General features: G+C 42.1%; 1 protein-coding gene across 2 annotated transcripts in view; it reads left to right on the top strand.

The window, feature by feature from the left end:
- The first annotated feature begins 217 nt into the window (after window positions 1-217).
- TET1 (tet methylcytosine dioxygenase 1) overlaps window positions 218-26,862 on the top strand; it is a 134,814-nt gene continuing 108,169 nt past the window's right edge. The window contains exons 1-2 of one of the 2 annotated variants that reach the window (XM_081224302.1): window positions 218-420; window positions 8,061-10,090. In XM_081224302.1, coding sequence (XP_081080428.1) covers window positions 8,183-10,090 — 1,908 coding nt within the window. In that variant the 5' untranslated portion in view covers window positions 218-420; window positions 8,061-8,182. Of the gene's footprint in view, window positions 421-559; window positions 582-8,060; window positions 10,091-26,862 lie in introns of those variants that run through there. The other variant, XM_081224303.1, reaches the window with a different exon arrangement.

The raw sequence follows: 26,862 nt of genomic DNA, 5'->3' as shown, positions 1-26,862 counted from the left end.
ATACTCTCCTTTGACCTTAAAAAAATAAAAAATAAAAAATGTCAAGAGAGAGGAGGGCCAAGGGGAGGGGTAAGGGTCGAGAGAGGAGTCCAGCTCCAGTTTGGGGAAATCCAGCTCGCTTTTTGCCTCTCGCTCAGTAGTGCAGGGTCCAGGGAAGGCAGAGCCCCAGCTTCGCTCCCTGAGGTCTGTCCTGGGGAGACAGTGCTGCTCCGGGGGGCTGACCTGGCGGGGAGTGGCAGCGCAGTCCGCTCCCGCGCCGCTTTGTGCGCGCAGCCGCTGGGCCCTCTGCTCCCGGGTCTGCCCCCCGGGACGCCCCCCTGCCCCGCCCCAGTCATGCAACTCTACCTGCCTTTCCACTGTGGACCTTTGGGAAGCAGTCGCCCACCCCGGGGGCTCGGGCCCTGACCCTGCCAGGAGCCGGTAGGTGTTCGCCCGGGGCCCTCCCGCGCCCCTCGCGCCCGCCGGGGCCCCGGGCTCCGAAGTTGTGGGGACGAGCGCAAGTTGGAAAGTTTGCCCGAGGGCTGGTGCAGGCTTGAAGCCGGGGGGACGCGCGCAGCCCTCGGAGCCTGAGGGGGCCAGTGGTGAGTTGGGGTTGGGGCAGTGGGCAGGGGTCCGGGGAGCCACACGCGGAGGCCGGAAGGCGTTGCGAGGGGCAGTGCACCGCTGGGGCTGGACGGCTCGGCGTCCGCGGGGCCGCCGGGGCCGCGGGGTTGGGCCCGCTACCCGCGGCGACCCCCCACCCAGGGCTGCTTGGGGCGCTTTTGTTGCGGGTGGTAAACAATGCCCCCCGGCCGGAGGACGCGGCTGCGGCGCCGGGTGGGGAGAGCTGGAGCGCCTCGAGGTAGGACCCCGGGCTCTGCTGGAAACCGGAGTGCGGTGGGGAGGGCAAGTGCGGCCTGGGGTGGGGATGCCTGACTGGGCCGGCGATTGATGCGGCTCGCGCTGAGGAGAGGGAAGAGTTAGGGCAAGTTGCGGGCAGGGAAGCCTGGCTGTCCCGCGCTCAAGCGTACCCCCAAACAAGTTTTCTCCCTCCCCTATGCTAATATAGGGGGCCGGTTCCTTGAGAAAACATTTGGCACTTGCCTCCTTGAGCTTTTCCGGGAGGGGGCTTCAGGGACGGAGCTTTTGGAGTGGAGGTAGTAGGAGAGTCTTGCCAGAGGCTGACCTGCAGTTACGCTGATCCGGGAAGAAGGGAGTGGAGGAATGGAACAGTGTTCTGTCAAAAATGGCCTTCTAAAAACTCTTACGAGCGCCACTGGGTCGCCGAACGCGCTGGCTTGCCGTCGCATCAGTCCCACTCGGGCGGAATCCCGGAGCGGGCCCCAAGGGTGAGAGGTCCGCAGAGCCGGGTGCCGGGGACCGGCCGGGCGGCAAGTGAGGGGCTGGGGCTGGGCTAGGTCTCTCGCCGTCTCCCCCTCACCCCTCTCTTCTCTTCCTCCCCTCCCCTCCCTCCCTCTCACCCACACTCCCAAAAGATTCGGCTACTAAGGGCTGTGTGCAGTCCATAAATTTCTACGGAAAGTGGTCGGGAAGTTGCTGGCCTGCCCCAGTAGGCTTTCCACGGTAATGGGGAACACAGATTGGGCTTTTCTGACCCAATAAAAATTAATGTATCAACAAGAGAACAGATATTGCTTGAACTAGGAGTCTTTTTCCCCGCAGGCAACTCGTCCTCCTCCCAAATTAACCAGGTCGCTCCAGTGCCTCTTTCTCTCCTCCCCCGTAACACTCTCGGGCACACAATGAGCTGCATGATATATCATAGTAACGATCAGTTTATAAAGACATGTTTGAAAAGTGTTTCAAGACCCTGAGCGAGGAAAAGATTAGGTGCACAGCCTAGTGTCGGCAGGGTGGGCTGAGCGCTTGCACCCCCATGAGTTGAAGGGCGGCGCTACAGGGTAGCAACCCCAGGTCCGCCCTGAACCGAAAAGGGACCATCCTTCTCTCCTCCCCATCTCAGCGTTAAAGAGTTAAATAAAAACGTTGGCTTCCTCAGTCCTCACTCAGGTTGCCAAAATGAATATGGAAAAGGTGTTTGTGAACCAGTTAGGGCGAGAGCTTTTTAAGGCATATTAGGAATTTTGTCTACAATTAAACAAGGCGGAGGTGTAGATAAGTATATGTTTGGGGATTGGTCAGCGTTGTTTCTAAGAACGAAAAGCCTCAGGTAACGTGATGTTGGGTGCGCTTCCTGATTTTATTGGTTTTATTGGTTTGTATTAGTTACACAGGTTAAAGCCCAAGTCCCTTGCCTCCCCAGTTAAGAGATCTTAATTAGGTTGGTTGTCAATGTATGACAGTGTTTAAAACAATGTTATGATTTTAATTAAACTTCCGAATCAAGTACGAGAGTTATTAGTATACACTGTCTGTATCTCTTTGCAAACATTGGTAGCTCAGATTAAGAACTCCTGGATCACTGCTTACCATTTTAATGAGGGTTAACTATGGCTCCCAGCTCTGGTCTTCCAGAATTGATCGGTTGGAGGTTTGGATCACCTCTGTCCCTGCCCTTTGTTTCTCTTCCTCCAATCTTCTTTATCTTGTTCGTCCCTCCCCTCCCCCACCCTCTTCTTTGCCTCTGTATTTTTCCTTCTTTGTACACTTAAGTTTCTCTTTTTCCACCCCCTCCATCTTTCTACCTTTAGTCTTCCGCATTTTGATCCCAGCTGTCTTTTTATATTCTAGCTTTATTACTATATAGTCTTTCCCCTTCCTCTATTTTTGGCTTTTTTTTTTCATTTTAGACATTTTCTTCCTTCTGCTTTTTCCTCTTCTTCCTAATGTGTTTTATGCTTTTCTTGTTTTTGGAATGGTCATTCCATCTCCATTTAACTTGTCCCTTCCCTTTTCTGTGGCCCTTTTTGGCCTTTTTTTCTTCGCTCTCTGCAGGGCAGCAGGGGTGTTTTACATATGGAAGGAGCCTTTGACTAAATCTGCTGGCATTCTAGTGAGTTTGCCTCCACAGCCTTTCCATGTGCCGAAGGCTCTCACACTTCCTGTGGTACAAAACTATCTAGGAACAGCAAGCAGCCCGCCCACCTCCTCCTCTTCCTTAGAACTAAGTTGCTGGAGGAAACTAAGCCAGGTGGTGCCTTTTAAAAAGAAATGTTTTAAGTCTTGTATTTCTCAGTCAAGTGCAGTAGCCTTTAAATTCTAAGGAGCTGAATGGAGTGACTATTAAATCAGAGTTTCTTTTGCAACTAGCTCTATGTATGCAAATACCACTTTTTTGGCCACTGCTGGTGGTGGGAAGGATTGCAGTATAATTTTAAATTGACATGTGGGCTGGATGGTTACATCAGTTCAGCCACTTCCTGCCCAGGGGACTTTGGGAGATCCAGAAGGAGGAGGGGGGATGTAAGTGGGAGAGAATTTTTCTGACACGGTATACTGTCGATATTGTCCTTTACAGACAACTGATACAGTTTAGGAAGTCAGCTTTTCAGTTTCTAGGCAAGGTGATCACATTAAAAAATTGCTTTTTATTTATATATATATATATTTTAAGACTCTTTGGGAAAGGTTGACTACTTAGTAAGCTCAGATAATATTGAGGCAAAAGTCTGATCCTGTTTGTTGACCAATTTGGTTAGGTATGTTTAAATTATGTGTGAATAATTAGTAGATCCTTACATAGGCCCTGGGGCCTGATCTTGCCACTTCTCCTCTTTCTCTGTAATCTTATATTTTCTTCCTTGGGCTGGCATCTCTTTTCATGTTTCAAATTATGAGTTGGCCCTTATCTCCTGGACAGTAATATTTGGATCTCATACACTACTCCAGTCCCCTATGTCACAAGGACATCTTAGGAAAAAAAAATTTTTCTTTTTTTATTATGGGTTAGGGGTCTTGGTGCCCTCTGGTGAAAAAACTAGTTAAGTAATGTTTTGCATCCCATAGTTGTTGGGAATTTTGTTTGTTTGTTTGTTTCACTTTGTTTTCTCTTCTAGGAAAACAAAAACTCACAGGATAGTGTCAATTAATTGCATGTGGTTCCCCCTCCGGGGCCTGCTATATATGTTTGATAACAGGGACATTATTCTCTTATTTTCTCTCCAATCATGTTATCCTGTAGCAACCTCAGTAACACTCAGACTCTTGAATATACTCTAGAGTAGAATAAAACTGATTTTGAGAAATATTGAAATGTCAGTTTTCATCAGAAATGAAAAACAGAAGTGGAATTAGTATTTAATTGTAAATGTATTTTTCTATGACTTAAACACTCTATAGTAAATAAAAGCACAAAAAAGGAAATAAAGCATTTAATAATGTTTACAAATTAATAAGGGAAATAAATTTCAGAAGATCTGTGCAGATAATTCCATATTTAAATGTGGATCTATATAATAGAATGGACTCCCCCCGCCCCGCTCCAGCCCCCCCAGCCCTGGGGATAACTTAGTTTATTTACAAAAGGGGGTTACATTTCATCGGTGGAGCCAAATAAAATTAAGATCTTGTGGGAGTCCTTATTTTGTTTCTGATTGTTTCTTTGGCTGGGTGGTACCCAGTGGTTTCTTCCCTGCATTTGGGTTTTTCAGGGGTCATTGGCCTCTTTCACAATCTCATAAAAAGGCTGTTACCATTCAAAGAGGCCACATCTTGCCAATCCATGTTGCTCATACCTTTTCCACTTCCTTGACAGGCTCTTTTTCAAGAGATAAGGTTTGAATAGTAAACATTATCTTAATTACAAGTCTGGATTTCTAAAGCACTTCCATTTAAAAATATAAAAGAATATATGAGACAGAGATCAATTTATAAACTACTTTCAAAAGCAGATCCCATGACACCCTCTGGCATATTCAGATTACTTGCAACATATATGAATTTTAATTTTCATGGCTGATTGCAATATTTAGATTATATGCTCTTAATAATTTTTTAACAAGGTAATCCTGACATAAGAGATAAAGCATGTTTAGACAGATATTGTTGAATTTCTAGAGAATGGAATGGATTGTTTTTTGTTATCCGAAAAAACATCCTTATAAAGATTGCTGACTTTCTGGAGATTAGAATTGGAATGTCTTTTGTTTTCTAAAAATGCTGGTACAAAAAGCAGTGGTCTTTGGAAATATCCTACAGCTTTTCACAGCCAAAGAGGTAGTGCAGCCAAACTTTTTATTTTTTTATTTAAGAAAAGGGGGAAAGCCATAAGCTTAGATGCCAAGAACTCAAGTGGAGTATTCTCTGGCCTAGTATTTGTATTCAGCACAGGTTTATCAAAATGTTATTTTTCTTGTGGTTAATGTTATCACTAATGTCTATTTTAAAAGTTTTTCTTAAAGGCTCAATGCTTTGACTCTAAATGTTGTTCTCTGGGATCTTTTATTATGGTGTGTGGCCTACAACGTGTTAGATGAGAAACAAAAGAACTAGATCTTGTTTTGCAGGATATGGCAGACTGAGGATTAAACTTGTTCTACAATAATGATAACTACCATTAAGCTTATGTCTAGTATGTTTCTCATCTGGAAATTGAACCCATGTCTACCTAATTCCAAAGTTCTTCTTCTTACCTCAGATATCACAAGGATGAAACAACTACCACTAGGTTTTCCTCAGAGGAACCCATTGATATCTCAAAACAACCTCATTTCAGATGCAGAAACCTTGACTCCTGTTGTTTCCTGAAGGACACAGCTGGTGATCACAGATTCAAATTTAGGGTTTTCCGATGTGACACCATCTCTAGCCACTGAACCAACTAGTGCATCCCAGGATTACCAGGATCAGATGAGTACAACAAAAACAAAAACAAAATTTGAGACTTGGTAGAGGGCTGTCAAATTTTTACTTTGCCAAGTAATAACATTAAAAAAATAAGCCTATCTCCACCCTTTCACAATAAAAGGACTTTTATTACTTTATGTATTTATTTGGCCAAGCCTCAGAGCCTGCGGAATCTTAGTTCCCCAACCAGGGATTGAACCTGTGCCCTTTGCAGTGGAAGTGCGGAATCCTAACCACTGGACTGCCAGGGAATTCTCCATGTTTTTTAGAAAGGACATTTTAATGAGAGAAAACAGGAAAGCATGATTAAATAATAAATTCAACCTTATGAAAAACTTTATACAGCCTCATTTCTTTTTTTTTTTTTTTTTTTTTTTTCCGGTACGTGGGCCTCTCACTGTTGTGGCCTCTCCCGTTGCGGAGCACAGGCTCCTCACGCGCAGGCTCAGCAGCCATGGCTCACAGGCCCAGCCGCTCCATGGCATGTGGGATCTTCCTGGACCAGGGCACGAACCCGTGTCCCCTGCATCGGCAGGCGGACTCTCAACCGCTGCGCCACCAGGGAAGCCCCGGCCTTATTTTTTTTTAAATAGAAGTGTAGTTGATTTACAGTGTTGTGTTAGTTTCAGGTGTACTCAGCCTCTTTTTGTTTTTTTTTTCTCATTTCGCCACAAACTGATGATCACTTGGTTGCAGACCAGTTTTTGGTAACCATTCTCCTACACCAGATTTTCTTACAAATCCAGCAACCTGTCAACTGTTAAAGAATCCTCACCCAGTTTGTTGTCACACTCTTGATTCCATGATCTTTAGGATGTCTACTGATATATTTTGTATGGTGAGCTTCACTCTTCCTCATAGCTTGGTCTTATTTGGGGTCAGGGTAGGCAATCTGAGGAGACAAATATGCAACTGATGATGACTCTTAGTCCCCTTTCATTTTCTCCTCTTACTTTTCAAATAATAGTTGCTTATCTAGTATGCTTTACTGTTCTAATTATCTCATTTTCTCTTTATTTCCAATTTCTTTGCCTAGGCATTGATCATGAGACTTTTGGGACCCTTGGTAGAAGGGAGTTTAGAACCATCAGTCGTTGGATTAAGTCGGGTGAAAGAGGAAGGAGGGACATCATTTCTGGGTGTGGGCAGTGCCCGCCACAATGCTTTCCTTATACAGAGGAGGTACTCAACAGTTATTTGTTGGACCTCTTATTTGTAACCTAATCTGTAAATACTAACTCCCAAGAGTTTATGCTACTTTTGTGTGCATGTATAAAACTCAAAATTTGTGGATGGTTAATTGGAATATGTTATTAATGTTACTGGATCTCCAAAGAGTAGAGTTTCTTGGATAATACAAGCCTCTTCTTCCTCTGGCTTTACCAGCTTTTCTGTCCAACAGATGACACCTCTGCCCGTATGGTGATGTGCTGAGGAAAGAGCTTAAGAGATAACTTTTTAAGTATCCATATTTGTAAAGATTAGGGTTTGAGCTTTAAACTACATGTAACTACAATAGTTGTGGTTTCTTTTTTTTTTTTTTTTGGTTGCATTGGGTCTTCCCTGCTGCGCGCAGACTTTCTCTAGTTATGGCGAGCAGGGGCTACTCTTCCTTGCTGTGCGCGGGCTTCTCATTGCGGTGGCTTCTCTTGTTGCGGATCACGGGCTTTAGGCATGCAGGCTGCAACAGTTGTGGTGTGTGGGCTCAGTTGCTCTGCAGCATGTGGGATCTTCCCGGACCAGGGCTCGAACCCGTGTCCCTTGCATTGGCAGGCGGATTCTTAACCACTGCGTCAACAGGGAAGTCCATAGTTGCGGTTTCTAATGTAAAGAAACTCCCATGCTGGGCTTCCCTGGTGGCACAGTGGTTGGGAGTCCGCCTGCCGATGCAGGGGACGCGGGTTCATGCCCCAGTCCGGGAAGATCCTACATGCCGTGGAGCGGCTGGACTTGTGATCCATAGGCCGCTGAGCCTGCGTGTCCGGAGCCTGTGCTCCGCAATGGGAGAGGTCACAACAGTGAGAGGTCCGCATATGGCAAAAAAAAAACAAAAAACAAAACCTCCCATGCTTAGCTTATTCAAAGAACTTCATCACCTTAATCAGTTGTCACAGAAATTAAAGTTAAAGGAGCTTTATTTGTGAATCCAGGATTTATAGGATATTTTATACTTTATGTCTATTATATTTTCCTTTTGCAGTCAATATTCTCAGTTCCTTAATTTTAATTAATAATTGCTAGTAAATATTCTATTTCAAATGAGGGAATGCATAGGAAAAAGACTCACTCCCAATGTTTTGTCATTGTTATTTCAGACCAAAACCTCCTGCGACTGAGCACAACCATGGTGCATCTGGATTCTCCTCAGAAGTGAGACTTTCCAAAGGACCAATGACTCTTTTCCTCATGCCCTTTCAGTTTTTCCTGCTCCGTAGCTATGTCTCGATCTCGCCATGCAAGGCCTTCCAAATTAGTCAGGAGGGAAGATCTAAACAAAAAGAAAAACAGCCAACTGAAGGAGGGATCTAAGCCAGCCAACAAAAATGTGGCGATAGTCAAGACTGTGAGCCCTGGAAAATTAAAGCAATTAATTCAAGAAAGAGGTGTTAAGAAAAAAACAGAACCCAAACTGCCTATGCCAGTCAGAAGCCTTCTGACAAGAGCTGGAGCAGCACGAATGAATTTAGATAGGACTGAAGTTCTTTTTCAGAACCCAGAGTCCTTAACTTGCAATGGGTTTACAATGGCTCTCCGAAGCACCTCTCTTAGCAGACGACTGTCCCAACCCCCAGCGGTCATAGCCAAACCCAAGAAAGTTCCACCTCCTAAGAATCTAGGAAAGCAACATGAGTGTGATTATAAGGTACTTACTGACATGGGAGTAAAGCACTCAGAAAGTGATTCAGTCCCAGTGCAAGACCCCTCAATCCCTCCTGATATAGAGAATCTAATTGGCATACAAAATGCATCTTTAATAAAAGATGAGAGCCAAGAGACAACCCAGTCTTGGTCCCAAAGTGTGGAGGATTCCAAAATAAATCGCTCTACTCATAGTGGCCCTGCAGCAGAGGTTCTTTCTGGGTCATTGGAAGGGACACGTGGTGGTGAAGGACTATTCTCTAGAGAGACATTGAATGATATTAGTGATTCCCCTAGAATGTTTGCTCAGGACACTCTCTGTGTTCCTTTGCTCCAAAAAGCAGCCCTCAGGGTTACCTCTGAAGGAAACCCCAGCATTCAGTTAGAAGATTTGGGTTCACGAGTAGAATCTCTTAAGCTATCTGATTCTTACCTGGATCCCATCAAAAGTGAACATGATTGCTGCCCCACCTCCAGCTTTAATAAGGTTGTACCTGAATTGGACCTTAGAAACTGTTTGTCTATTGGTGGGTCAATATATCCTACCTCATTAATAAAACTCCTCTTGGCAGGTTCAGAACAAGAAACCCTTGGTGCTAAACCAGATCATCAAGAGGTACTCAAATCTACCCCAGATGAACAGGAAGTTGCTGATACCACCCCTGTCCTAGGACAGGCCTTTAGTGCTGTCCCACATCAATGGGAAGTTCCTGGTGCTAACCCAGTTCATGGAGAGCCTCTGGGTGAGACCCCAGACCCACCAGAGATTCCTGGTGCTATTCCAGTCCAAGGAGAGGTCTTTGGTGCTCTCTTAAATCAACAAGTCCTCGGTATGGTTGGTGGTACTGCCTCAGACCCCGATATCTTTCTTCCTGCTCCTCTTAACCCAACTGCTACCTGTAATGCTCTTCCAGAATGGCCTGAGCCCCAGAGCACTGTTTCATCTGGGCTTGAGGTCCAGGGCACTATGCAGATTTTGCCTTCGGGCTTAGGTCACACTCCTCAACCATCATCAAACTCAGAGATAAGTTCGGTACCTCCCGCAATGGCTATAAACAATATAGAAAATAAGAAGAAGGTTCATATAAGCTTTCTGCCAGCTAACACTCAGGGGTTCACAATAGCCCCTGAGAGAGGACTCCACCATGCTTCACAGGGCATTGTCCACCTCTCCCAGGCCAGTCCCAGCAAATTGGAAGGAGGGAGCTCCCAGATCAGTGCCACCAGCATGGTTGACATCAACACCACAGTGGTGTCTAGGCCAGTGTCACTTGTCAGTACCTCCTCTTCTCCTTCCTACACAACTTTGCTACCTACTTTGGAAAAGAAGAAACGAAAGCGATGTGGGGTCTGTGAGCCCTGCCAGCAGAAGACCAATTGTGGTGAATGTACCTACTGCAAGAATAGAAAGAACAGCCATCAGATCTGTAAGAAGAGGAAATGTGAGGAACTGAAAAAGAAGCCATCCATCATTGTGCCTTTGGAGGTAAGTAAATACCCAAGGGGCTGGGGACACCTATGAGACTTAGTAGTGTGATTTGTGTGGAGACAATTTGCTTCTGTATTACATCCTTTTGCTTTGGTAAAATGTTGCTTTAAGTTGCCTATAGGAATTTGTGGACCTACCTGAAGTATGTCTTGTGCACTGACTGATGCATTAGCTTATTTTTAGAATTTGTCTCAGAAAACTAGAACATAAAGATTTTCCATTATAAGTTTTGATGGAGAATAGGGAAATTGTATGAAATGTGGTTTTAGAAAGATTTCCACTGTGCCTCATTTTGGCTAGTTGTGTGTCTTTTTTGGGGAGTTACAGATTTAAAAATTAGGAGCACAAAGTCACTAACTGTTTTGCAGCCTGAGAAACCAGAGGAATTAAACTTCTTTTCTTTTGAAAGAATAAAACTGTCTGTATCTTTAATCTTGAAACTTTGCCTTGGAGGTATAGTAATGATAAAGCTTTCATCTCAACTTTTGGCTTGTGATTTTCACCTGCTCACAGGATTGTTGAGATTCAATGGTAATCAGAAGTTGAAAATGGTTTTTAAACTCCAAAGTGACATACAAACATTTGTACTTATTATTACAGTTATGAAACTAAGGTAGTAAAAATATTGGTTTACTTACACTTTGTTTAAAGGATTTTATGGAGGTTGGTCCTTTCCCTATCTGACAAGACTCCACCCATTCACTCACCCCTCCCTGTGTCACACCCGTATCTGTGCATGTTCCCCCGGTTTCATTCCAGGGGACTTTGTTTTTCTAGTGCCTATCTAGCCTTGCTACAGTGACAGGTGCTAAATAAACACTTGTTAGTTAAATGAAAAGAATATATTTGTAACTCAAATAATCAGGTTTAGAAATTTAGATGTTGGCATATGGTTTATTTCTGTAAACTTGCTCTGGCAAGCAAGTGTGGCCACTGTTGTCAAGGTCCATCCGTGTGAGAAAAACCAGTATTTGTTAATGAATGAATGAATACCTTGGCTATTGCTCACAATCTCCTAAGCACCACATTCTTTATTAAAAACAAAACAAAAAACTCTTTTATTTTGACATAATTCAGTTTTATAGAAATATTGCAAGAGTAGTATCGAGAATTTGGTTTATCTTTCAGCCAAATGATAACATTTTATCATATTACTTTATTACTTTATCTCTCTTTTTAGCTCCTCCCCATGTGTATATTTTTTTCTGAATCAACTGAGAGTAAGTTTTTCATAGGCATGATATCCTTTCTTTTTTTTTTTTTTTTTTGCATTACGCGGGCCTCTCACTGTTGTGGCCTCTCCCCTTGAGAAGCGCAGGCTCCGGACGCACAGGCTCAGCGGCCATGGCTCACGGGTCTAGCCGCTCCGCGGCATGTGGGATCCTCCCGGACCGGGGCACGAACCCGTGTCCCCTGCATTGGCAGGCGGACTCTCAACCACTGCGCCACCAGGGAAGCCCCAACATGATATCCTTTTATCCTTGCATACTAGAGAGTATATTTCCTAAAAACAAGGATATTCTCTCCTATTATTATCAAAATTAGCAAATTAACATTGAACCATTATTATTATCTAGCCCACAGACTTTATTCGTATTTTGCCTATAAGAAAATATCCTTTTGACCTCCTTTAATTTGGAATAGTTCCTCAAATTTTAAAACAACTTTACTGAGGTATAATTGACATATAATAAACTGCACATATTTAAAGAGTACAGTTTGGTAAGTCTGACATATGTATACACTGTGTGAACATTACCACGGTCAAAATTCATTACTCCCCAAAATTTCTTTGTACCCCTTCATAGTCCCTACTCTCTTACCTGCACCCTTTCTCCTCAGGAAGACACTCTTTCTGTCACTATACATTAGTTTGCATTTTCTAGAGTTTGATATAAATGGAATCATATAATATGTACTTTCTTTGTGTGTGTGCACTGAGTGATGCATTAGCTTATTTTTAGAATTTGTCTCAGAAAACTAGAACATAAACATTTTCCATTATAAGTTTTGATGGAGAATAGGGAAATTGTATGAAATGTGGTTTTGGAAAGATTTCCACTGTGCCTCATTTTGGCTAGTTGTGTGTCTTTTTTTGGGAGTTACAGATTTAAAAATTAGTAGCACAAAGTCACTAACTGTCTTGCAGCCTGAGAAACCAGAGGAATTAAACTTCTTTTCTTTTGAAAGAATAAAACTGTATCTTTAATCATTACATTAGTTTGCATTTTCTAGAGTTTGATATAAATGGAATCATATAACATGTGCTTTTGTTTTTTTGGTTTAGAATAGTTCCTCAATATTTGTTTTTAATGACATTGCTTCTTTTGCAAAGTGCAGATTACTTATTTTGTCCCTCACTTTGGGTTTGTCTAATGCTTCCTCATGACTAGATTTGGATTATACATTTTTGCATGAATACATAGGAGGGACATAATGTCCATTTGTCCGACTATTCATGATCTTAATTTTGATCACTTGGTTAAAGATAGTGTCTTCCAGATTTCTCCATTGTAAAATCAGTATTTTTCACTTTGTATTTAATAAATATCTTACAGAGAGATCAACACATGTAAATATAGTGCTATCCCTCAAACTTTCACACCCAATTTTAATGTTCATCAGTGATTTTTGCCTGATAGTTGCCAAATAGTGGTTCTGTTTCCATTGTTTCTTCTAAATCTGTTAATTAGTTTTAAACTCCAAAGAAGAGCTTTTTCTTCTTATTTGTTTCAGTGTGAACCTGTAGATTTTTGTTATATTCAGTAAGTTATACTCCTTTTTTATCATTACTTATTTTGATGCTCACATTTCCCCAAATTTGGCCAGGGAGCACCTTCAACCATTGTTTGAATAATTCTTTATTTTCTGGGACAAGTGTTCTAAGGTTTTCTATTTTCCATCCTGCCCCAGACGAGATGACCAGCTGTTTATCCAAGGAAACATGGTTCTTTTTGGTGGAGAATGATACTTAGAAACCAAGATCTTGTTAATAGGTATTATCATTGTTGCTGAAATGTCAGTGGTGTGTTCAAAAGTTAGAATATGCATATGTTGAATTAGTTCTCTCTCTCTCTCTCTCACACACACACACACACACCACCCTCATGCTTCAATGTAGTTATGTTGTTCATTTGAAATACAATTTTAATTAGTTTATTTGTTTATTTTCTATTTCAAAGATCCCCTATAGTTGATGATATTCATATTCTCTTGCTTTCCCCCTCCCCCAAAAGATCGCCCTTACCCCTGACAAAGCTGATTCTGAAGAATGTATTGTGTTGTCCTTATACTGAACTCTGACAGTAGAGAGACTTACTCATCCAACAATGTGTGGAGACGCAGAGGAGAACATAGGGAACACTTCTCTGAGGAATTTCATTCTGAGAGAGCAAGGAACAGTTGTGCACTCATTTGTTTCTGCCTTCTTTTGCTTAATATTATGTTTATGAGATTTGCCAATAATGTTGCTTATAATTATAGTTGTTCATTCTTATTGCAGTGTAGTATTCCATTGTATGTATATATCACAATACCTGTATCCATTCTATTGTTAATGGGAAGTGAAATGTTACAGTACAGAACAGAACAGTAGAATGAACATAGCAGTACTACTATGGATTTTTTTGGGGCGGGGGCGTGGTGGGCTGGCCGCGCAGCTTGTGGGATCTTAGTTTCCCCACCAGGGATCAAACTTGCCCCCTGCAGTGGAAGCACAGAGTCCTAACCACTGGACCGCCAGGGAATTCCCTGGACCTTTTTTTTTTTTTTCTATGTTAAAGTCTCTGGGCTTCCCTGGTGGCACAGTGGTTGAGAGTCCGCCTGCCGATGCAGGGGATACGGGTTCGTGCCCCGGTCCGGGAAGATCCCACATGTCTCAGAGCGGCTGGGCCCGTGAGCCATGGCTGCTGAGCCTGTGCGTCCGGAGCCTGTGCTCCACAACGGGAGAGGCCACAACAGTGAGAGGCCCGCGCACCGCAAAAAAAAAAAAAAAAAAGTCTCTATAGTATTTTTTTTTAACGGAACTTTATTTTTATTTATTTATTTATGACTGCATTGGGTCTTTGTTGCTGTGCGTGGGCTTTCTTTAGTTGACGCAAACGGGGTCTACTCTTGCGGTGTGCAGGCTTCTCATTGCAGTGGCTTCTCTTGTTGCGGAGCACAGGCTCTTAGCACGCGGGCTTCAGTAGTTGTGACACAGCAAGCTCAGTAGTTGTGGCATACTGGCTTAGTTGCTCCGTGGCATGTGGGATCTTCCCGGACCAGGGCTTGAACCCGTGTCCCCTGCATTGGCACGTGGATTCTTAACCACTGCACCACCAGGGAAGCCCCCTGGACATTTTTATAAAAGTCTTTTGGTGACTATATGCATGAATTCTGTTGAGTGTATTCCTAGGAGTGGAATTTCTGGGTCATAGAATATGTGTATGTTTAGCTTCCATAAATATTACCAAACTGCTGTGGTTGTTCCAATTAAGACTCTCATCAGTAGTGTATGAAAGTTCCACTTGCTCCACATTCTTGCCAACACTGAATATTTTCTGTCTTTTTTTTTTTTTTTTTTTTTTTTTTACGGTACACGGGCCTCTCACTGTTGTGGCCTCTCCTGTTGCGGAGCACAGGCTCTGGACGCACAGGCCCAGCGGCCATAGCTCACAGGCCCAGCCGCTCCGCGGCATGCGGGATCTTCCCGGACCGGGGCACGAACCCGTGTCCCCTGCATCGGCAGGCGGACTCTCAACCACTGCGCCACCAGGGAAGCCCCTCTGTCTTTTTTAAAAATATATTTATTTTCTTTATTTTTTTGGCTGTATTGGGTCTTTGTTGTGGCGTGTGTGCTTCTCTCTTGTTGCGGTGAGCAGGGCCTACTCTTCATTGTGGTGCGCGGGCTTCTCACTGCGGGGGCTTCTCTTGTTGTGGAGCACGGGCTCTAGGTGTGCAGGCTTTAGTAGTTGCAGCATGCGGGCTCAGTAGTTGTGGTTCGTGGGCTCTAGAGTGCAGGCTCAGTAGTTGTGGCACACAGGCTTAGTTGCTCTGTGGCATGTGGGATCTTCCTGGAGTAGGGCTCGAACCCGTGTCCCCTGCATTGGCAGGCAGATTCTTAACCACTGTGCCACCAGGGAAGTCCCAATTGTGCTTTTTTGTTTTGTTTTGTTTTGTTTTTTTTTTTTTTTCAGTACGTGGGCCTCTCACAGTTGTGGCCTCTCCCGTTGCAGAGCACAGGCTCCAGACGCGCAGGCTCAGCGGCCATGGCTCACGGGCCTAGCCGCTCCACGGCATGTGGGATCTTCCCGGACCGGGGCACGAACCCGTGTCCCCTGCATCGGCAGGCGGACTCTCAACCACTGCGCCACCAGGGAAGCCCCCAATTGTGCTTTTTAATGAACAGAAATTCTTAACTTTAATGTAATCCAGTTTACCAATCCTCTCCTTTATGATAACTTTTTATTTCCTGTTTAAGAAAATTTTGTTGGACTTCCCTGGTGGCACAGTGGTTAAGAATCCACGTGCCAATGCAGGGGACACAGATTCAAGCCCTGGTCCGGGAAGATCCCACATGCCACAGAGCAACCAAGCCTGTGCGCCACAAATACTGAGCTTGCATGCCACAACTACTGAAGCCCGTGCACCTAGAGCCTGTGCTCCGCAACAAGAGAAGCCACCGCAGGGAGAGGCCGGAGCACCAGAATGAAGAGTAGGCCCCTGCTCGCTACAACTAGAGAAAGCCCGCGCACAGCAACAAAGACCCAAAGCAGCAAAAATAAAATATAAAATGAATAAATAAATCTTTTTTAAAAAAAAGAAAATTTTGTCTGTTTTTTGCAAATTCCAAGGTCATGAAGATGTTCTCTTTTGTTTTCTTCTTAAAAAGTTACTTTTTTAAACCTTTCACATTTAGATGTACAAGCTGGAATTGACTTTTGTGTATCACATGAGATAGGAGTCAAGACTCATTCTTTTTCACATGGATATCTACTTAACCAGCACCATTACTGAAATGACTGTCCTTTCCCCACTACTACAACATCAACTTTGTCACAAATCAAGTGACTGATTAGTTCTCAGTCTGTTTCTAGACTGTTTCATTGGCCTTTTGTCTATTTTTCTGTCTGAACTCTCATTACTAGACTTTACAACTAGTCTTGCTAACTGGTAGTATAAGTCCTTCAGTTTTCTTTTCAATATTTATTTGGGCTATTTTTTTGGTTCTTTGCATTTTCATCAAAATTTTTTTTAAATATATGTATTTGTTTATTTATTTGGCTGCACTGGATCTTAGTTGCCGTGTGTGTGGGGGATCTTCGTTGCTGCATGTGGAGTCTTTTTAGTTGCAGCATGCAAACTCTTAGTTGTGGCATGTGGGATCCAGCTCCCTGACCAGGGATCAAACCCAGGCTCCCTGCATTGGGAGTTTGGAGTCTTAGCCACAGGACCACCAGGGAAATCCCTTCATCAAAATTTTTGAATCAGCTTGTAAATTTCCACCAAAAACGCTGATGGAATTTTTATTGTTTGTGTTGAATCTGTGCATCAGTTTGCAGTCAAATGCTCTACCACTGAGCTATACCCCCTCTCATCAGTTTGAAGAGATTGACATTTTTACAATATTGAATCTTCCAGTTCATGACCATAGTATATCTTTATTTATGACTTACTTTCTTTCAATAACATTTTGTAGCTTTCAGTATAGAGTTATTTAGTTTGTTTTATTTTTAGGTATTTGATATTAAAAATTTTGATATTTATTTTACACACATCAGTGATTGAAGCCCATTTACTTTGATAAGTAAGAATATTGGTAAGCAAATATATTTCATGTATTTGTTTGTTCCTCACATCAGAATTATTTTACTTATTATTGAGAGTTGGAGTGAGAAAGAGAAAGAGAAAATACATTTACAGTTTTTAAATGTTAATATTTTTATTATTAGAATATTTATTTTATTATTTATTTATAATAATATATATATATATTTTAATTTATGTATTTTGGCTTCGTTGGGTCTTCGTTTCTGCGTGCAGGCTTTCTCTAGTTGCAGCAAGCGGTGGCCACTCTTCCCTGCAGTGCGTGGGCTTCCCATTGCAGTGGCCTCCCCCTCTGTGGAGCACGGGCTCTTGGCACGTGGGCTCCAGTAGCCGTGGCACGCGGGCTCAGCAGCCATGGCTCATGTGCCCAGTTGCTCCGTGGCATGTGGGATCACCCTGGACCAGGGCTCGAACCCGTGTCCCCTCCATCGGCAGCTGGACTCCCAACCACTGTGCCACCAGGGAAGCCCTATAATAATATTTTATTATATGAAACAAATGTACATTTTAAAAACAGAACTGCTGGGGCTTCCCTGGTGGCGCAGTGGTTGAGAGTCCGCCTGCCGATGCAGGGGACACGGGTTCGTGCCCCGGTCCGGGAGAATCCCACATGCCGCGGAGCGGCTGGGCCCGTGGGCCATGGCCGCTGAGCCTGCGCGTCCGGAGCCTGTGCTCCGCAACAGGAGAGGCCACAGCAGTGAGAGGCCCGCTTATCACAAAAAAAAAAAAAAAACAGAACTGTTAAAATTTTTTTCTTCTAAAATATACTTAGCCCCCAAAGGCATATGCCATTTCTCAGAATGTTAACTACTAATGTCTGGGAGAAGTAAAAACAATTTTGATCTACTCTTTTTGATCATAGATTATATTTTTGTCTCCCAATTGTTTCTTTTAATTGAACAACAAGGTGATTAGATAGTCTTCCCAGTGATCTCTTTGGCCAAGAGATAAAGTGCTATTTTTTGCCAAGTTTAGTTCAGCTTAGTGTTCTCCATATTCAGAAATACAGTTAATTAAAACCATTAACTTTATAACTCATAGTCATCTAGGAATTTGCTCCTGGCTAGGTATTCCTCATTTTTCATTTGTAATTTAGCATACTGAGACATATGCATTATTCTATTTATTGAATAGTGAGTGATGTTAAAAGGGGGGGTGCTTTTTAGGGACTTAAAGGGTAGGTGCTTTGGCCAGGCTACACTTTCACACACTTTTTAGTATGTTCAAAAACAACAACAACAACAACAAAACACAGTTGTTTGCAGATATGCTTCTGAGGGCAGTGTTTTGAATTATATATCTATAGCTTGATGATTGGTATAGTATCACACATTTAATTAACATGAATTGAATGACTAAGCAGTTTGTGAGTTGGTTGCCAAAGTGAAATAGTCTCTTAATATTTACTCCAATTAATATTTTTTGTTTCTTGGGTTTTTTTGTTTGTTTTTGTTTTTGTTTTGCCATGCCAGGCAGCTTGTGGGATCTTAGTTCCCCGACTAGGGATTGAACTTGGGCCATGGCAGTGAAAGCTCCATGTGCTAACCACTGGACCACCAGGGAATTCCCTACTCCAGTTAATATTGATTTTTTTTCCTCCAAGTATTAAAGGGTTATTATATGCTTGGTTAGATTAATAGCAGTATATTAGATAACACTGTAAAATGTGCTATTTATTACCATGCTACCTTCTTAGCTAATAGAAATTACACCTGGAAAAATAGCAATACCTATATAGTTTGTGCTTGAAAAGCTAAAAGTTAAGTGTATTATATGATACAAATTGAACCACTGACTGTTCACTATCCTGTGGATAGTGTGATAATAGTCTAGTTCCGGAGATGTCCCTTCAGAATTGGTTGACATACTTGTTTAATTTTATTTTATCCATTTTAGTGGGAGTTGCGTGGGACAGGCCTCTTCTGGCCACTGCTTTTCTCAATGTTTTCAAACAGCCAGATTTCATTTTGGCATATGTTATATATGGCATATGGAACAAATTTTTGCTACCAACTCTTGCAATTGAGGGCAGATGTTAGATGTCCCTAAATGTGCCTTTAAGGAATCTCTTTGGATCACTACTGAGACTTCAGTAGTATACCTCACCACAGAGCTGACCATAGGAAAAAAAGTCTGTGGCGTCTAGGATCTTTCATGTTTAGAATATGTATATATATGTATAACTGAACCATTTTGCTACACACCAAAAATGAATACGACATTGTAAATCAAATATACTTCAAATAAATAAATAAATAAATAAATAAATAAAAATAAACCCCAAGCATGTAAACAAAACCATGCTGATCTTGATTGATTATGACTGGTGGGTGTTAATTTCTGGAATCTTGTCAGTATGGTTCAAATCTTACCTTGCCATTTTGTGTAGACCATGTTATCCAGAAAGAAAAATGTGTGAAACTGACTTAACACCTTCATCTAGTATCAGTATAATCCAAGTTATACTATCACTTACTAGTGAGCACTGTAGTTTGGTACATGTTTATTTTGCTACAGAGCTTATCTCCCCATGTCTTTGTTGGTCAGCTTCTTGATATTTTTATTCCAGAGTAATATTTCAAGAGTTGATGGTTTCAAAGCTGCAAAAGTCACTCTCCCTATGAAGCAGCCAGTCACTGCGGTACTATTATGGATGTGGCACTAGAGTAACCAGCTAGGAGAGAAGGTGGGATCATATATTTTCGTACTATTATCGTATTAAAGTAAGACACAGCTAGCCAATGAATCAAACTAATCTAAGCAATTCAGGTTATTACCTTGATCATGAGACTCAGTGCTCAAGTCATGATTATCCAGAAAGTCTTGGCTAATTATCGTCAGCTCTTCATGTCTGCTAGTAAGCAACAAGAGAAATCTTGCTCTTTTCTGATTTATTTATGTCCTGTTAACACTGCTACAGTTTTTTAAGAAAGGACATGGTGAGAAAGCAGTGATTAGAAGTGAGATGTGTAAATTACTTCTAAAGCCCAGGCTCAGGCTATAGAGGGTGCTGGCACACCATAGGTGCTCAATAAATGTTTGCTGAACAAATGATTCAATGAATGAATGAAATCCCATCAAAAACGTAAGATTCGGCCTATCTCACATACCAATGTCTCTTAAAAAAAAAGTGCACTGTAAACCATTATATCCCATGTGTACTTAATATATCATCTCAGCAGCTAGTACCTCAAAACAGTTTGGGGTTTATTCTATATATGTCATTTTCAAGTACCAAAGGTATTAGGATCATGGGATGTCTGTAGCAGAAATTCAAGTAGAGGACTTGAGAAAAAAGTTTATAGGAAGTACACAGTGCTTTAAAAATATGCTTAAAAAGCAGCTGCTTGTGTTGTTTAAAATTACTGCCATGTCCATTTGTGATTATGAGTTATACCAAGATGCAAAGTTTGGACACCTCAAAGTTCTAAAGGGAAGAGGACCATGAAAGCTCAAAATGACGTTTTTCTAATTGTAAATGGAGTTTAGAAAAACAATTCTAAAAGGATACATACCTACCAAACCAAACTGTTGGAAGTGTTTACCTCTGAGGACTGGAGTTTTGGGATGGAGGATGGGTGTATTAGAAAATAAGTGACTTTAAATTTTGCTTAAATTCTTATACATGTTTTGAATTTCTACATAAAGAGCTTGTGTTACTTTAAAAAGTAATAAAATCAAAGTAGTGTAATTTGCATTTGGAAAGCTTAGAAACAAGAAAAAGACAAACTTTAATTCTACTACCTAGATGCCACCACGATGAGTATATAGGCATATTTGCTTCCAGTGTTTTTTCTGCATTTTTTTTTTAAGATTTTTTTGATGTGGACCATTTTTAAAGTCTTTATTTAATTTACAATATTGCTTCTGTTTTATGTTTTGGTTTTTTGGCCCTGAGGCATATGGGAACTTAGCTCCCCAACCAGGGATCGAACACTCACCTCCCTGCATTGGAAGGCGAAGTCTTAACCACTGGACCACCAGGGAGATCCCTGCATTTAAAAAATAATGTAGTTTTTAAATATTTTCTTTTTGTTTCACTGGAAAGATGATGCTCAGTTGTAAATGTTAAGAGTATACAAATTGTGGGCTTCTTTGGTGGTGCAGTGGTTAAGAATCTGCCTGCCAATGAAGGGGACACAGGTTTGATCCCTGGTCTGGGAAGATCCCACGTGCCGTGGAGCAACTAAGCTCATGCACCACAACTACTGAGCCCGCATGCCACAACTACTGAAGCCTGGGCACCTAGAGCCCGTGCCACCACAGTAAGAAGCCCATGCACTGCACAAAGAGTAGCACCTGCTCGCCGCAACTAAAGAAAGCCCACGCAGCAACGAAGGCCCAACGTGGCCAAAAAAAAAAAAGTATACAAATTGCGTTGTTATAATAAAACTAACCATGTATACACACACACAGAAAAAAATAAATAACATCTTTAAAGTTGAATGAGGTAAATTTTTTTCTTCTTTTTTTAACTCAGTATATCATTAACATTTCCCTTGTAAGTAAAAATTTGTAAAGATTTAAAAAGTATGTGTATAATATTCCTTTGGGTAAATGAACATAACCTACTAAATTACTTTTCATGACTGGATGAATTATTTTGGGTCCCATTTCAAATTATGTTCTCTTTTTTTTGGCCGCATTGGGTCTTAGTTGCGGCATGCGGGATCTTTTGTTGCAGCGTGGGCTCTTTGTTGTGGTGTGTGGACTTCTCTCTAGTTGTGGCGTGCGGGTTTTCTCTCTCTAGTTGTGGCACACAGGCTCCAGAGTGCGTGGGCCCTGTAGTTTGTGGCAGGCCAGCTCTAGTTGAGGCACAGGAGCTCAGTAGTTGTGGCACGCGGGTTTAGTTGCCCCAGGGCATGTGGGATCTTAGTTCCCTGACCAGGGATCCAACCTGCGTTCCCTGCATTGCAAGGAAGATTCTTTACCACTGGACCACCAGCGAAGTCACCTCAGATTATGTTCTTGACAGTGGAAACTACTAGTCCTGTATTTCAAGCTAGAAGTATTAGCATAACCAAAATATTTAGTATTTTGTTAATGATTTATTATTGCCTAATGGTTTCTAAATCTTTACCACTTTTGGAAACCTGAAGTTTGTAGTACAGGTATTTTTTGGAAAGTCAGGTCCATTTCCTTCTCTCAAAAAGAGAAACTAAAGTTTTCTTTTACCTTCTTTCTGGTAAACACATCTTCATGCCCTCTCAAAGATGGGGGTTGAGCCAGCATTTAAGCATATCTCATTAGCGTAGCTAAATGACTGGACACTAGCCAGATCAGATTAGGTACTTGGTGTATTTTTAGCTACCATGGAAAAACCCAGAATTTTAAAGTTATTATTATTATATTAGTGCTTTAGTCCCACTAAATTTTCTACATGTTTTTGGGTTGCTAGACAAGAGTTCCTAAGACTAATTTGATCCTGGTTTAAATGATCCCAACACTTGTCTTTCATATGATGTTTCAAAAGTCATAAAGTTAGAACTTCTACATCAAAGGTTTTTAATCTGGATGGGCTTCAGTGTTTTGTGATCCCATCCCCTCAAAATTATATGTAACATGTTGTTTTATATGCATTTTTCTGGAGAGATGGTCTTTAGCTTTCATTAGATTTCACAGAAATATAAATCATGTCTCCTACTCCCCAAAGTAAAAACAAGTAAGGGAGTCACACCAATTTTTAAGACTTTGAAGGAGGGAAATTGACAACTGTTACTCTGGTTAAGTTATACTAAGATCCTATATTCCCCCCATGTGGTCATCAGTGTGAGAATGGATCTATTTGTAACACTGTGATAGACCCCTGAAGCAGGGATGCCTGAGGAGCAGAAGTGGTGTCTACAAAGGGTCTGGCAGAGTCCCTGCTACATAGTAGGGGCTTAAGGTGTTGGTTGTTGTTTTATCCTTGAAGAGATTTGCCTATTCATTTCATTACTTTCACCCATTTCCCTCTTGCTACTTGACTCACGTTACTTAGAGGAAAGTAACTAAAGTCCTCAGAAGTAGCCAGTACACACCATTTCACAGTATCTGCAAATGCATTTTTCCTGCAAGAGCATTAGGATTATGAATGAATTGGTTTCACTGTTCCCATGTGATGCAGAATTATAGCTGTGGTTTCTGGTGAGACGATGCCACAGTTATTTTCTTGTCCTTGTATAATGAGAGGGTTTTGGTGTTTCTGCCATATTCTAGACATTTACACTACATAGCTCATTTTCGTATCATATTTCATATGGAACACCATTTTGTGGTGAGTTTTCTGTTAAAGGGCAAAAGTAGGATCAAGACAGGAGGAAGTGGGAGGACAAGACAGTGGAAGCCCACAGTTGATCCAAGCCATGGACTTTTTTCTTTTCTTTTTTTTTTTTTTTTTTTGCAGTACGCGGGCCTCTCGCTGCTGTGGCCTCTCCCGTTGCGGAGCACAGGCTCCAGACGCGCAGGATCAGCGGCCATGGCTCACGGGCCCAGCCACTCTGCGGCATGTGGGATCCCCCCAGACCAGGACACGAACCCGTGTCCCCTGCATCGGCAGGCGGACTCTCAACCGTTGCACCACCAGGGAAGCCCCAAGCCATGGACTTTTGGAGGGAGCTGATCCAGTTTAGATTTAGAGAGAAAATGTGTGTGTGTGTGTGTGTATGTGTGTGTGTGTGTGTTAGTTTCCTCCATGCTTGCAGGAGTAAGTAACGTGTTTAGGGATTAACACAGAATTGCAGGGAGATTTGTCTACTAGGCAACATAAAATTAAATTACCTTCTTTATTCACCTACTTCCATTTTCTAGGGACATTTCTGGTACACTATGAGATGTCAAAACAAACAAAAATCGGGCTTCCCTGGTGGCTCAGTGGTTGAGAGTCCGCCTGCCGATGCAGGGGACACAGTTTCGTGTCCCGGTCCGGGAAGATCCCACATGCCGCAGAGCGGCTGGGCCCGTGAGCCATGGCTGCTGATCCTGCGCGTCCGGAGCCTGTGCTCTGCAACCGGAGAGGCCACAGCAGTGAGAGGCCCGCGTACCGCAAAAAAAAAAAAAAAAATCAATAAAACAAGGAAACCAAAACAAAGTAGTGTTTAACTTATTTCTTTTAAAAAAGTCAGTAACCAGGGAACTTTGTCTTCATTGATAATTAGGTACATAAGATTTTAACAAAATTTAACCTTCTTTGACTTGCAGTGCAGGAAACTAACAAAGGAAAGGAAAAAGGGAAAAATTAACATTTATTGAGAGTCTACTATGGGCCAGACACTGTGCTAGAAGGCTTAATGTTACCATATTTGATCCTGACAGTGACCCATGAAGTGTAAGTATTAGGACTCCCATTTAGCAGACCAGGAAATGGAAACCCACATTAAAAAATGTATTAATTCCCCCTGGTTAGCAAGTAGTAGAGGCACTCTTTCCATTACGATAAAGGAGAATCAAACAATTTCTTCTTCCTTTCTTTCTTTTTTTTTTTTTTTTGCAGTACGCGGGCCTCTCACTGCTGTGGCCTCTCCCGTTGCGGAGCACAGGCTCCGGATGCGCAGGCTCAGCGGCCGCTTTGCGGCATGTGGGATCTTCCCAGACTGGGGCATGAACCTGTGTCCCCTGCATCGGCAGGCGGACTCTCAACCACTGTGCCACTAGGGAAACCCCAATTTCTTCTTTTTAAAAAACTGAGATCTAATTCATGTATCATAAAATTCACTCTTTTGAAAGTGTACAATAGTGCAATAGTGGTTTTATATACATATATATATATATTTTTTTTTTTTGCCTGCAGAGCTTGCAGGATCTTAGTTCCCCATCCAGGCATCGAACCAGTGCCCCCTGCAGTGGAAGCACAGAGTCCTAACCACGGGACCGCCAAGGAATTCCCAGTCTTTAGTATATTTACAAAGTTGTGCAACCTTTACCACAATCTAATTCGAGAACACGTTCATCACCCCAAAAAAGAAACCCAGTATAATTAAGCAGTGACTCCCCATTCTTCTCTCCCTCAGCTCCTGGCAACCACTAATTTACTTTTTGTCTTTATGGATTTGCCTATTCTGGGCATTTCATGTAAATGAAACCATACAATATTTGGTCTTTTGTATCTGGCTTCTTTTACTTTAGCATAATGTTTTCAAGTTTCATCCATGTCATAGCATTTATCAGTACTTCATTCCCTTTTATGGCTGAATAATATTTCATTGCATGAATAAACCACATTTTGTATAAACACTCATCAGTTGATGGACTTCTGAGTTGTTTCTACTTTTTGACTATTATGAATAATGCATTTACAAACAATTGTGTACAGGTTTTTTTTTTGTGGACATGTGTTTTCAGTTATTACGGGTATATCCCTAGGATTGGAACTGCTGGGTCATATGGTAACTCTTTGTTTAACTTTAAGGAATTGCCAAACTGTTTTCCAAAGTAGCTGTACCATTTTAGATTCAACAATCCTCATCAAAACTTATTATCTGGGCTTCCCTGGTGGCGCAGTGCCGATGCAGGGGACACGGATCCGTGCCCCAGTCTGGGAGGATCCCACATGCCGCGGAGCGGCTGGGCCTGTGAGCCATGGTCGCTGAGCCTGCGCGTCCGGAGCCTGTGCTCTGCAACAGAAGAGGCCACAACAGTGAGAGAACTGCGTACCACAAAAAAACAAAACAAAACAAAAAACCCAACTTATTATCTGACTTTCTGATTATTGCCTTCCTACTCGGTGTGAAGTGGTATTCCAGGATGGTTTTGATTTGCATTTCTCTAATGATTAATGATACAAGCATCTTTTCATGTCCTTATTGACCACTTGTATATCTTTTTTGGAGAAATGTCTGTTCAAGTCTGTCTTAGTCCATTTGGGCTGCTATAACAAAATACTGCAGACAGGGTGGCTTATAAACAACAGAAATTTATTGCTCATAGTTCTGGAGAAGGCACCAGCATGGTTGAATTCTGGTGAAGGCCCACTTCCTGGTTCATGGTTTGTGCCTTCTCACTGTATCCTCACATGGTGGAAGAGTCTAGGGAGCTCTATGGAGCTTCTTTCAGAAGGCACTAATCCCATTCATGAGGGTTCTACCCTCATGACTTAAGCATCTCCCAAAGGCCCCATCTTCTAATATCATTATATTGGGCTTTAGGATTTCAAAAAATGAATTTTGGGGGGACACAAACATTGTGTAGTGCTTGTCATTTGGTAGCCACCAAACAAATGTTGGTTGAATTAAATGATACTAGTCATAGATGTGGAACTGGTATGTAGTAAACATTGATATCTGAAGGGGTTATAACAATTATTATATATTGAGTACTTACTAAGTGCCTGGTACTGTATTAAGCACTGACATGATCATTATCTCATGTAATCCTTGTAATAATCCTATGAAGCATACATTCTTCCTCCAATGTATAAAGTAAGACACTGAGGCTTAGGCCAAGTAACTTGCCTAAGACTACACAGTTGATCTTGGCTTAGAGCCCTTGGCTTGGATGGTAAGTGCTCATTTAAAGCACCACGTTCCCGGGAATTTCCTGGAGGTCCATTAGTTAGGACTCAACACTTCAGTACCGAGGGCCAGGGTTCGATCCCTGGTCAGGGAACTAAAATCCCACAAGCGGCGTGGCATGGCCAAAATAATAAATAAATAAATAAAATTAACCACCATGTTTCTGAGCAAGGGCAACAAGCCAAATATGAAGAACCTGGAGGATAGAGAGAAGTGGAACCAAAATGTGGACTGGTTGAGGATAGCCCTGCTAAGGTGATTGCTCCTATCTTTTAGACTTTTGAAACTTTGAAAGAGATGTTGTATAAGAATCTTATACTAGGTTCATTTTAACAAGGAAACTATATAGCACAGGAAACTATATAGCACTGTATAGCACAGGAAACTATATTCAGTATCTTGTAATAACCTATGATGGGAAAGAATCTGAAAAAGAATATATATATGTGCATATATATATATGTAACTGAATCA

Source organism: Mesoplodon bidens, assembly GCF_964165515.1.
Source record: "Mesoplodon bidens genome assembly, chromosome: 1".
Taxonomy (NCBI): Eukaryota; Metazoa; Chordata; class Mammalia; order Artiodactyla; family Ziphiidae; genus Mesoplodon; species Mesoplodon bidens.
This window is presented reverse-complemented; position numbering and strand designations above follow the sequence as displayed.